Source organism: Callithrix jacchus, chromosome 17 (genome assembly GCF_049354715.1).
Source record: "Callithrix jacchus isolate 240 chromosome 17, calJac240_pri, whole genome shotgun sequence".
Classification (NCBI taxonomy): domain Eukaryota; kingdom Metazoa; phylum Chordata; class Mammalia; order Primates; family Cebidae; genus Callithrix; species Callithrix jacchus.
The window spans coordinates 49,687,739-49,701,811 of NC_133518.1; the positions used below are offsets into that span (position 1 = coordinate 49,687,739).

Here is a 14,073-nt window from a genome sequence, read left to right on the forward strand (position 1 = left end):
ACTATGCAGCCATAAAGAAAACAAAATGTTCTTGGTAGCAATGTGGATGTAGCTGCAGGCTACTAGCCTAAGCAAATTAACAGAGAAGCAGAAAACCAAATACTGAATGTCTTCATTTACAAATGGAAGCTAAACACTGAGTACACATGAACATAAAGATGGGAATAATAAGCCAGACATGGTGGCTGACACCAGTAATTCCAGCACTTTGGGAGGCTGAGGTGGGTGGATCACTTGAGGGCAGGAGTTTGAGACCAAACTGGCTAACATGGCAAAATCCCATCTGTACCAAAAATACAAAAAAATTTGGGCATGATGGCACGTACCTGTATTCCCAGCTACTTGGGAGGCTGAGGCAGGAGAATCACTTGAACCCAAGAGACAGAGGTTGCAGTGAGCCAAGATCACGCCACTGCACTTCAGCCTGGGCAATACAGCAAGACTCCCATCTCAAAAAAAAAAAAAAAAAAAAGATGGGAACAATAGAGCAAGACTGTCTCAAAAAAAAAGATGGGAACCTGGAGACTCCAAAAGAGGGCAAGGGTAGAAGTCAAGCAACACCTGAAAAACTATCTATTGTGTACTATGTTCATTATTTGGGTGATAGGATAAATAGAGGCCCAAACTTCAGCATCACAAAATACATCCTTGTAACAAATCAGCACATGTACCCCTGAATCTAAAAAATAAAGAAGTAAAAAGACGTCAAATAAACAACCTAACAATGCACTTTGAGTAGCAATCCAAGAACAAACAAAACCCAATTAACAGAAGGAAAAAAATAACAAAGGTCAGATCAGAAATAAACAAAATAGAGACCAAAAAAATACAAAAAAAAAAGTCAATGAAACTAAAAGTTGGTTTTTTAAGATAAAATCGATAAACCATTAGCTAGACTAACCAAGAAAAAGAGAAGACCCAAATAAATAAAATCAGAAACAGAAAAGGCAACATTACAACTGATACCACAGAAATATAAAGGGTCATTAGAGATTATTATAAACAACTATATGCTAACAAATTAGAAAACAGAGAGGAAATAAATTCCTGGACACACATAACCTACCAAGATTGAACCAGGAAGAATGAGAAAACCTGAAAAGACCAGTAATGAGAACATGACTGAACCAGGAATAAAAAGTCTTCCAAGAGAGAAAAATCCCAGGACCTGATGGCATTACTGCTGAATTCTATCAACTTCATAAAGAATAACTAACATCAATTCTTCTCCAAGTATTCCCAAAACATGCAAGAGAAAAATTTTCCTAACTCATTCTACAAGGTCACCTTTACTCTGATGCCAAAAGCAGACAAGGATACAACAAAAGAAAAAAACTACAGGCCAATATCCCTGATGAACACAGATGCAAAAATCCTCAACAAAATACTAGCCAACCAAATCCAACAACAGAACAGAACGAAAATACAGCATGATCAAGTGGGATTTATTACAGGTATGCAAGAATGGTTCAATATACGCAAATCAATAAAAGTGATACATCACATCAACAGAATGAAGGACAAAAACCATATGATTGCCTGTAATCCCCAGCACTTTGGGAGGCCGAGGCGGGTGGATCACGAGGTCAAGAGATCGAGACCATCCTGGTCAACATGGTGAAACCCTGTCTCTACTAAAAATACAAAAAATTAGCTGGGCACAGTGGCGCGTGCCTGTAATCCCAGCTACTCAGGAGGCTGAGGCAGGAGAATTGGCTGAACCCAGGAGGCGGAGGATGCAGTGAGCTGAGATCGCGCCATTGCACTCCAGCCTGGGTAACAAGAGCGAAACTCCGTCTCAAAAAAAAAAAAAAAACCATATGATCATCTCAACAGATACAGGAAAAATACTTGATAAAACTCAGCATCCCTCCATGATAAAAACTCTCAATTAAGCATAGAAGAAACATACTTCAACATAATAAAGTCCATATATGACAAACCCCCAGCTATCATTATACTGAATGGGGAAAAGCTGAAAGCCCTAAGAACTTGAACATGACAAGGATGCCTACCTCCACCACTCCCATTCAACACAGTACTAAAAGCCAGAGCAATCAGGCAAGAGAAAGAAATACAAGGCATCCAAATTGGAAAGGAGGAAGTCAAATTGTCATTCTTTGTGTACAACATGATCCTACCTATAGAAAAACCTAAAGACTCCACCAAAAAAGTCTTAGAACTGATAAAGAAATTAAGTAAAGATGCAGAATACAAAAATCAACATACAAAAATCAGTAATGTTTCTATACACCAATAATGAACTAGCTGAAAGAGAAATCAAAAAAGCAATCCCACTTACAACAGCTACCCCCCGCAAAAAAAAAAAAAAACCTAGGATTAAATTTAACCAAGGACATAAAATACCTCTACAGAGAAAACTATAAAACACTGATGAAAGAAATTGAAGAGGATACAAACTAATGAAAAAACACCCATGCCCCTGGATCAGAAGAATTAATATATTCAAATGATTATATCCAAAGTTATCTACAGATTCAATGCAATCTCTATCAAAATATCTATGATATTCTTCAAAGAAATATAAAAAAAGAAATCCTAAATTCACAGTAAACCATAAAAAGGCCCTGAATAGCCAAAGGAATCCTAATCAAAAGGAACAAAACTGGAGGTATCACACTAACTGACTTCAAAATATACTACCAAGCTATAATAACCAAAACAGCATGGTACTGGTATAAAAACAGGCACATAAACCAATGGAACAGAATAGACAACCCAGAAATAAATCCACATATTTACAGCCAACTGATTTTCAACAAAGTTGCCAATAACATACAAAGGGGAAAGGATGCCCTATTCAATAAAGGGTGGTGGAAAAAATACACATTCATGTGCAGAAAATGAAACTAGATCCCTATCTCTCACCATATATTAAAAAAAAAAAAAATCAACTCAAAATGGACTAAGACCCTTAATGTAAGACCCAGAGTATAAAACTACTAGAAGAAAGCATAGGGATTGGTTACAGTGGCTGATGCCTGTAATCCCAACTACTCAGGAGACTGAGGGGAGGATTCCTTGAAGCCAGGAGTTCAAGACCAGCTTGAGCAACATAGTAAGATCTCATCTCTGAAAAAAAAAAAAATTTGTTTTTAAATTAGCCAGATGATGTGCCTATGGTCCCAGATACTTGGGACACTGAAGCAGGAGGATCACTTGAACCCAGGAGTTTTGAGGCTATAGTGCTGCTGTACTCTAGCCTAGGCGACAGAATGAGACCCCTGTCTCTAAAAAAAAAGAAAATATAGAGGAAATGCTTCAGGACATTGGACTAGGCAAAGATCTATGGCTTCAAAAGCACAGGCAACAAAAACAAAAATTCGCAATTGGGAATCAAACTAAACTAAAAAGTTTTTGCCCAGCAAAGGGAACAATCAACAGAGTCAAAAGACAACCTGCAGAATGGGAGAAAATATCTGCAAACTATTCATCCAACAAGGGACTGAACATCCAGAATATATGAGAAAAACAACTCAACAGCAAAAAAAAACAACCCTATTAAAATATTGTGCCTGCTAGATTTGAATAGACATTTCTCAAAAGAAGACATAATGTATATGAAAAAATGCTCAACATCACTAATCACCAGTTAAATGCAAGTGAAAACCACAATGACATCATCTCACCCCAGTTAAGATTATGATTAAAAAGACAAAAAATATCAAAATGCTGGGAAGGATATGGACAAAAGGGAACTCTTATATGCTGTTGGTGAGAATGTAAAATTAGTATAGCCATTATGAAAAACTAAATGGAGTTTTCTCAAAAAACTAAAAATAGAACTACCATACTATATATAGCACCCTTAACATAAGTAACTCGATCTTAGAAAAAGACTGCATCTTACATTCCAAAAGGCATCATGCCCTCAAAGACCAGATGTTCACCTAACCAATAAAGACTGCACCCAATCAGATAACAACATAAGCAAGCACAATATTTCACTATCAGTTCTCACCAGAAGACTCTGTGGCCACAAAAAGAGCAGGACTTTACCAGATCAAAACAGCTGTCTTGATAAGACCCTGTCTTGCTGTCACTTGATCAGCATCTGACATCTGTAGCCAAAGGCTCTTTCTTGCAAGATGTTGACAACCGTCCAGATCAGGCCAGAATACTCTTTTTGTCCACTTCCTCTCTTTGGACTAGTTTTTTAGTGCCCCTCTTTTTTCTCTATCCCCTTTTCTCCTGTTAAATTTGCTTGATATGGAATGTTTAATCTGTAACATTTACATATGTTAATTAGATATCCTATTATGCATGGTTTGCAATATTGACTGAGTTGTGGAGAGACTTGAGCCTGTATGCCTATGGCTCTGACTATCAAATGAACTGGTGGTACTAGGGGGAACTGCCTCCTCGGGAACTCCATGTAGCTTGTGGCTTTTATGACTGAAATAGCATGAATAAAAGTCAGATCTTGTAGAAAGACACAAACATGTACAGACTTGGGTTATGTCTGACTTCTCACCACCCATAACATATGTGATCCAGAAAGCACACTACTGGGTATCCATCCGAAGGAAAGGAAATCAATATGTGAAAGGGATACTTATACCCCCATGTTTGTCGTGGCACTATTCACAAAAACCAAGATATGGAATTAACTTAAGTGTCCAATGGCAAATGGATATCCATAATGGAATACTATTCAGCCATAAAAAAGAATGAAACCCTGTCATTTGCGGCAACATGCATAAAACTGTAGGTCATAATGTTAAGTAAAACAATAGGCACAGAAAGACAAATACCTCATGTTCTCATTCATATGTGGGGTCTAAAAAAGTTGACCTGATGGAGGTAGGAAGTAGAATAATGGTTACCAAAGGCTGGGAAGGGGTTGGGGGTGACGAATGTTTGGTTAATGGTTACAAACATGCAGTTAGGTAGAAGAATAAGTTCTAGTGTTCAACAGCACAGTAAGGTGAGTAGTAAATAACTAGCACAGTAGAGTGACTAGCACAGTAAGGTTCCTTAAATTTTAACAATTTACTATATATTTCAAAGTAGCTAGAGGAATTGAACTATTCCCAACACAAAAAAGATAAATGCTTGAGCTGATGGGTATACTAAAAACCCTTATTTGTTCATTACACATTATATGTATGTATCAAAGTATCACATGGACCCTATAAATATGTACAACTATATATCAACCAAAAAAGTAAATTAAAAACGAGCAAACTTACCCACCATGCCCTCGATTTTTCATTCCTTCTAACAAAGCCTCCATCACCAAATGCCCTTTGTTTTGGCAACTGACAAAGAAAAAAATATCAGTCATGAGAAAATTCATTTCTTCAATTCTAACATTCTAACTTACATCTTAAGAATGTGAATGAAAGCATACAAGTAACAATGAGAAAATGCGGCACTTCTTAAGATGACTGTAAAAGCAGTCAAAGAGTATCACTTCAGGAATATTAGGAACAATATACTTCAGACTAAAACAGAATAATTTAAAATTATCTGAATTACTGTTGACACCTTCTCCATGCAACTGCTATCAAATATCCCACTGTTCTTTGCCTAGTTTGTAATGTATGGCTGGGCGGGGGTGGAGATGGGATCTCTCTAGTAGAGGGATAGTACATGAACCCCCTTACAAAATGAGAAATTGAGTTCACACATGTCACAGGGAAAGTTCAGCATTTTTTAAAAAAAGAGATAGTATAAAAAGTGTGAAGTACACTGAGATTAAACTCTTTGGTCCATCATGGGAAAGCCCGCTTGACCCAGAAGATAGGCTCACAGAGCTTCCTGCAACATCCTCTCTACACTGAAAGGCAGCCACAAGGCCCTCCCACCTCTGCACTTCATTTGCTCCTAATGCTTAACAGGTTCTTTCACAGGAGTTACACTACACTGGAAGTGAGTTTTTTACAAACTATTTTTCCTTACTAGACTATTCATCCCTCCAGGGCAGAAAACCAATTTTATTCATCTCTGCAGCCCCACAGCTCAATGTAGCATTTCAAAATGGCATGTGGCAGATTCTTTTGGCTGAACTTAACTCCCCTTCTTCTTTTACCTACCCTCTCCCCCATGCAAACTGGTCATAGCTGAAGGACTACATGAAGGGTCATTTCTCTGGGGGACTAGAGAAAAAGGAGAAGGGAGACAGAAGACTGCCATATAAAAGGCAAGATATGGTCAGGTGTGGAGACCACTTGAGGTCAGAGGTTAGAGACGAGCCTGGCCAACAAGGTGAAACCCATCTCTATTAAAAATAAAACAAAAAAAATAGCCGGATATGGTAGCATGCACCTCTAGTCCCAGCTACTTGGGAGGCTGAGGCAGGAGAATTGCTTGAACCTGGGAGGTGGAGGTTGCAGCGATCCGAGATGATGCCATTGCACTCCAGCCTGGGCTACAGAGAAAGACTGCATCTCAAAAAAATAAATTAAATAAATAAAGGGTAAGATATACCATAAAGAAAGGTGAGAGTGAGAAAAGAAAGAAGACCCTTAAACTCAGAAGTGCTGATTAGTAGGTCCTGTATGCTTCTCATCTTTTACATAAATCTTCAAAGTGTTCAATGTCAACCCACTTTTGACTCCTGAGAAACTGCTTTTTCTTTAAACCTTTAGACAATAATCCAAGACTGTGGTGTAGAGCTTCTGCCCCTGGGCTAAACCTCATCTAAAAATTAAATTGCTGTAAGAAGTAGATTTGTTTTACTCAACACATAATTCAGTGTTTACTAACAACCAGATATATAGTGATGAAACATATGGCCCTTTTGAAGGTATTAATAGTCTAGTATGGGACAGAAAAAATGAGCCAAAAAGGCTTTCCCAGTGTGACAAATGTAGTGAAAAGCATGACTAGGGTGTTCCACAGATACAGAAGAGAATGAGAAAACTGCACCTTATTTGCATCTATTTCTAAAGATACTAACAAGCTGAATATTATATTATTCATGCACAAATGTCACAGGGAGGATTTTTTTTCTAGTTGGTTTATCCTACATATCACACCAAAATTGCAAAAATAAAAACCTAAAGAAAAAGGTTCTTATGTTCTATTCCACTTTCAAATCACAACACAATCAAATTACAATGCAACCAAGATTCCATGTTTCGGTCCACTCCAGGAGAAGTGGGAGGCAGTACATAGTCTACACAGTAATAGACAGACACCCAGGATACAGTCCTACTCTGCAGCTAACTGGCTTTATATTCTTGGACTTGTTTTAACATCTGTAAAATGAAGGGCATGAAAACATTCTCTAAGATTTCGTCGTTTTCTCATGGATTCTAATAACCAATTAAATGTCCAATGTTAGTCACACACTCCTGACAACCATACATGGATACTTATTAACATGTAGGAAAGTGCTATTCCTAGTGACAGTGCTAGCACAGTTGTTGAAAATTATCACTAGTAAAATTATACTTACTTAGGTCATGTAATTCTTAAATATTAATATACTTAGTAATATAAATATATTTTCTATATGACTTATTTAATAGTTAATATACTTATGATAGAAGTTAAAAGTTATTGAATGTTCAACAGCTGACTTGTACACATTGTCTAAATCAATCTTCACAACACTCGTAAAAGACAGATACTATTACTTTGAGAAAACTGAGGCTTAAACTTGACTGTAATAAACTACAAATTACCATCCTGGATTCAACCTGGACAGTGTGGCTACTGAGTCACAACCAATGTAGAATCTTTATATATTTTACGGTATTCCATATCTTAAAATATATCAGCATATCTTTTGGATTGTGTCTTGGCAATAAAAAAAAAAAAAGAAATTAAACTGAAGTACGACATCCCTACCGTGGCCACCAGGTGGCAGCAGCACAATAATGAAAAAGTCACATAAGAAATATTGCCAGTTTAGAAATCAAAATGGCCTAAGACAGAGATTCCTGGAAGGAAGTAGACCAGCAATATCCTCTATGAGAAATAAACTTACTAATGTGCAATGTATTTCTTTAATAACACCTTCACCGCCTGCCTAAGTAGTGCCAAACACCATCAGTTCTCAGAATCAGGCAAATAGTAAGGGCTGACTTTCTGTGGATGTTTGTCATCCGAGTTGCTCATAACTATTATCACTGATTCTTTTTCTAACCAACCTGACCCTCATTCAACTCTATACACTATGTCATTTTGATTTCTTCTTTGCATGTGCCATATAATAATGTAAAATTAGATATTTTTTGTAGTATTTTAAATACAAATTAAAACACTGTTTGATAATCTGCTACTCTTTACCACTACCATGTAATACTAATGTGATTAAATGGAAAATGTATACCTCTACCATCGGTACTATCTTATTTATTTCTGCAGTTAGAACAAAACATTAACAAACAGAACTTATTAATTCTAACTCTCCTTTGGAATGAAGGTTGTTTTAAATCAATGAAACCTGGAATTGTGAAAAGAAATATAAACTTTTTCATCAAATGTGGGAAACAAGGAAAGCACACTTTACATTTAAGGGAAAAAGAATACAAATAGAATCTCTTATAATAGGCAAATCTTTTAAATTCATTAACATAGACTTTATGAGCCAGAAAGCACTTCAGACCTCTAATTTAACCTTATCATTTTACAGATCAGAAAAAATATCAGAGTATATGTCCAAGACCAAATTATTCACAAACGGGACACAGGAGGAAAATAAAAACTCCAGACGTAATTATGAATACATGTGTACATACTAAGAGAAGGGATATGCCTAATCTTCGAGTCTAAAGGAGAGTAACAATACTCTCTGTCCTTTTACCTGTCCTGGTGTTACTGTAATTACAAAGCTCTATGGTTGTATCAGATATACCATGGCCGGTAAACTACAGCTGTTGTGATGAACAATCGATATTACTTAGCATTTTCCATAAAGGCTCCTAATTGAACTGATACCAGTAAATAAGGTATTAGAGAAACTTTTCAAAATATTAAAGTTTTTAAAAAATTGTCAAAAGTATAATTCAAAATCCAGGAATAATGAGAAAATCTGAAAAAAAGGAGTACATAAAAACAAACTTTTACATGAAAAAATGCCATAAGCAAAGTTAAAGGACAAATGACAACAGTACTTGAAACTTTTACCACAAACAATTACCAAATATATAAGGAGCTTATAAAAGATTAGGGAAAAAAAAATCTATAGAAACATGGACAAGAGATATAAACATGCAGTGCACAAAAAATACAAATGACCTTAAATATATGAAAAGATGTTCAACCTTGTGCATAAGAGAAATACAAATTAAAACTACAATAAGTTACCCTTTCTTCTGTATCAGATTAACCAAAAATCAAATGTTTGATAATATACTCTAATGACAAAGCTGTGGGACAACAGGCACTCATATACATTATGGGTAGGAATGCAAAATGATACAACTACTATAGAGACTTTAGTAATATCTAACAACTGATATATGCATTTACCCTTTTATCCAACGAGACCTTTTTTTTTTTTGAGACGGAGTCTTGCTCTGTCGCCACACTGGAGTGAAATAGCACAATCTTGGATCACGGCAACCTCTGCTTCCGGGGTTGAAGCAATTCTCCTGCCTCAGCCTCCTGAGTAGCTGGGACTACAGGCATGGACCACCACGCCAGCTAATTTTTGTATTTTTAGTAAAGACGAGGTTGCACTATGTTGGCCAGGACAGTCTCGATCTCTCAATCTTGTGATCCGCCCAACTCAGCCTTCCAAAGTGCTGCGATTACAGGCATGAGCCATGTGCCCAGCTGCAACTTTTAAGACTGTATCCTATAAGTTCATTGGCAAAACAACATATACACAGGGATATTCACTGCAGGACTATTTGTAATAGCAGAAAATAACACAGGTATCTATCCAAGAGGATGAGTCAAATATTCATCCACCAATGGAGTATTATGAAACTGTAAAAAGGAATAACAATCTCTACATTTTCCTACGGAGGGGAGCTAAGGGAATCACTAGGGGAAAAACATAAGATGGAAAACAGTATACATAATACCACATTTTATCTAAGAAAGAAAGGTGTGTTTGTCCATGTATATTTGCTTTTAGGTACATGTTTTTTTAAAGGAAGAATAGACCCAAAACTAGTCAAAACAATTATCTATAAAAAAGGAAAATAAGTAGAGTGGAAGAAACAGAGATGAAAGCTAAATTGTTTTATGGGCACTTGTTTTATGGGAATTATGCGAAGGTTTTGCATATAATAAAACAAATCAAAATGGGAGAAAAAGCAGTACTGAAAAATCGAAAGCAAAATAAATCAACTACCAACTAGATATCAAGCTGACAGATTAACTACACAATAAATTACTTCATATGCCTTTAAAACACAGTAATTTTACTATACACTTCCCCAGAGACATATAAAGTAAAGGTAAAAGAGAATTGCAAAGAAATCCTAAGCACTACTCAGGAATCATATTGATAATAAAAAATAATAATAATTGATAATAATAAAATGGGCTGCTAACTCAAGACAGATATATGACATGGGATGAAGAAAAAAACTAATTCTACTAATGGCACTAGGTACCAAGATTTTCAGCAAAAAAAGATACAAACATAAATATGTGGGAAAAACTGTAAAATTAAGTTTAAATTTTGGAAAATTAAATGTTAAATGTTGGAAACAATGCGAACTCTGCATATTTGCTTTTTAACATATGATATTTTCTAACTCTGGCCACTATAAATCCTAGAACCAATGACTAACCTAGTAGCAACAACACCTCTCACATCTAGACTGTGGTCTCCAAATACTATCTCAGACTCAAAAGAACCAGGACTCTTTGAAGACCAGAAATCTGTAAATGAGCAAGGAAAATTATATACCAGAAAGCAAGAAAATTACCTATTCTATTTGATATGATTGGTCATATCAAATAGAATAGGAGCCAACTTTAAGGCACTCCCACTGGCCAAAGATGAAACAATTTAAGTATTAACAACACAATTGCCATATGTTGAAACAGTTAAACTATATTACAAAGTCTATAAGTGCATGATGATAGGTTTACAAAAAGGCAAAAACCCTCTTGGTTACCTTTGGAGGTTGCTAGGCCACCAACTCATTACTGTAGTCTGAAAATAGAGGGAAAGAATAAGCATTTTTCTTGCCTTTCCTGTACAAATTGTATTTTAATGTGGTCAAACAGCTGATAAGACAAAGTTCATCATAAAAGATTCTCAGCTGATAAATATTGAAGAAATAATAGAATTAGATAATCACTACTTTGCAACCCCTAATGCAATAACTGATACAGGCAATATAACCCCACAAAAGGACTTCACCATGAAGTGAGAGTCTTGGGGAATTTCACTGTGGGTGGATGGAGCTAACTACACCTAAACCCAACATAATGTTTAATGTTAACATCATAAAAGGAGAAACAACTCAGACACTGCTTACCTGATCATTAATGAAATAGGAAGTATATTGCATCACCTGTGAAATTTTCTGCCCACTTCCCCAACTATCCCAAAAACAAAACAAAACAAGGGTGAAATTTGATCAGGCTTCTAGATCAGTGCTGTTCAACAGAACTTTCTGCAATTATGAAAATATTTTATAACTGCACTGTTCAAAGAGTAGTCACTAGGCAATTTGTGGCTATTGAGCCCTTAAAATGTGGCTAATGCAAGTTAGGAACTGAATTTTTAATTTTATTTCACTTAATTAAACTAGCCACAGCTGGCTAGTGGCTAAAATACTGGACAGTGCAATTCTACATCTAACTACTGGTTTAGAGCAGTGGTCCTCAACCTTTTTGGCACCAGGGGCCTGTTTCATGAAGAATTTTTCCACCGACAGGGTGAAAATAACATATTTTGTCTTTTTTTTTTTTGTGAAAATTCATATGAAATGTTGTTTGGGGGAAATGGCCAAACCACTTCTTGACTAATATGAATAATACACATGGACATGGTTAGGGACATGGTTTCAGGATGAAACTGTTCCACCTCAGAGCATTAGGCATTAGTTAGTGATTCTTTTTTTTTTTTTTTGGAGACAGAGTTTCGCTCTTGTTACCCAGGCTGGAGTACAATGGCGCGATCTCGGCTCACCACAACCTCCGCCTCCTGGGTTCAGGCAATTCTCCTGCCTCAGCCTCCTGAGTAGCTGGGATTACAGGCACGCACCACCATGCCCAGCTAATTTTTTTGTGTGTGTTTTTAGTAGAGACGGGGTTTCACCATGTTGACCAGGATGGTCTCGATGATCTCTTGACCTCGTGATCCACCCGCCTCAGCCTCCCAATAGTTAGTGATTCTTATAAGGAGCGTGCAACCTAGATTCCTCGCCTGCGTAATTCACAATAGGGGTGTGCTTCTAGGAGAATCTAACCTCATGGCTGATCTGACAGGAGGCAGGGCTCAGGTGGTAGGTGATGCTCACTCTCCTGCCACTCACCTCCTGCTCTATAGCCAGGTTCTTAACAGGCCACGGACCGTAGTGCTCTGCGGCCCCGGGGTCGGGAAACCCTGGTTTAGAGGACATAAAGGCAACACAGATACGTGTTAAAAGATACTGTGCAATGCAATCTGCTAAATTTAGAACTGCAAGGAAAAATAAGGGCCAGTCCTATAGCTATAGCTATGTGGGAACTGTTATTGATTAAAAAATGTCAAATGTGTATCACCCAAAGGTAACAGGCAGACGTGGGATTTTGGTTCAAACAAGCTAACTGTAAGAAGACATTTAGGAGAGAGTTGAAGAATTCGGAATCTAACTAGATATTGACATTAGGGAATTTTTATTAATTTGTATACGTTTAATGACAGTATTGTGGCTTTGTAAAACTGAAAAAAACCTAGCTGGGGGGGGGCTAAAATAACATAGAGATCAGAGATTCAGTTCCTGAAACCTTATGTCAATGTTGGCTTTAGCTGAATTTCAAGTCAAGTAGACATTTTTTGAAAGCAGGAAGCTATGACAGAGTCGACTACTGATGCTGTCACCATCTGCCAGCACAACATAAATGAGAACAGAAAAAACTAAGAAAAGGTCTTTCACCTTTTAACGAGAGGAAATGGCATCAGTACAATCAACATTAATTTTTACAGCTTTTAGATTTGAATCTACATATATTTTAAAAGGCAGTGCGCTTGTTTATAAATCTCTACCTCATTTTAATTTCAGAGCCTTTTTTTACTACCTGATCACTGATAACTACAGTCAAAAGGCAAGATCGATCTACAAATCATACTGCATTCCAAATAATATACACACTTTAGTATATCATTAAGCTACAACTAACAGAAATCTAATTAATGATCCTTATGATTTCTTCTTGTCTAATAAAAGCTAACACATGAGGAACCGTATAAATACGCGTTCCTACCCTACAATACTGCTTCTTCAAAGGAAAAAATTCTTTTAATCAGTTTAATCGGACATAAGGCTCAGGGAAAACTATTTTATGCATATTAGTGTACGGTGCTGAAAGTATAAAAGATGACTAGTATCTGACATCGCACTCATCTTCCTGATGTCGTAAGGGACATAAGAAAAACCACATTATAAGCCTAGATGTACTGTCTTCAAGTGAATGAGCAGGTCCCCTGTGAGATGAATGAAGTAGTCCCAACAGCGTTAGCTACACAGCAGCCCCGGCAGGGAGGCGGCGCTGGGGTACCTGCGCTGAAAGGGATGGTGGGTCCGCCGGGCAAAGTGAGTCCTGGCCGCAGCACGCCGGCCCCCCTGGCCACCCTCCGAGGTGACCCCCACCGCCCGGTCTCCGCGGAAGGGCTGACCACCTGGCAGAGCCGAACCCGCGCGCCGGACGGCGCCATGCCCGACAGCGCCAAGCCCGACTCCGCTGGTCTGCGTGGCGCAGCAGGTAAGGTCGAGGGGCGGGTCTCGGAGGCTGACCCGAGCCGGCTGGGACGCGCCTGGTGACTCGCAGGCTGTGGCGGGAACCAGCCGCAAGCTATGAGGCCACGAAGCCAGGGTCACCACGGCAGCATGGGCCGCCTCCAGACCAGGGCACGCCCGCCCCTTGCCCGTCCGACGTGCGCACAAGCGGTTACAAAGCTGCGACAAGCGCGCCCCCGAACTTTTC

The 14,073-nt window shown here is 37.8% G+C and overlaps 1 protein-coding gene across 12 annotated transcripts in view; it reads right to left on the reverse strand.

Annotated features, from left to right (window-relative positions):
• CEP63 (centrosomal protein 63) overlaps nt 1-14,073 on the reverse strand; it is an 87,613-nt gene that overhangs the window by 73,086 nt on the left and 454 nt on the right. For 9 of the 12 annotated variants that reach the window (XM_078354184.1, XM_078354187.1, XM_078354186.1 and 6 more), the window contains exon 2: nt 5,214-5,282. In XM_078354184.1, coding sequence (XP_078210310.1) covers nt 5,214-5,257 — 44 coding nt within the window. In that variant the 5' untranslated portion in view covers nt 5,258-5,282. Of the gene's footprint in view, nt 1-5,213; nt 5,283-11,054; nt 11,093-12,422; nt 12,494-13,647; nt 14,042-14,073 lie in introns of those variants that run through there. The other 3 variants (XM_078354185.1, XM_008983790.4, XM_078354188.1) reach the window with 3 other exon arrangements.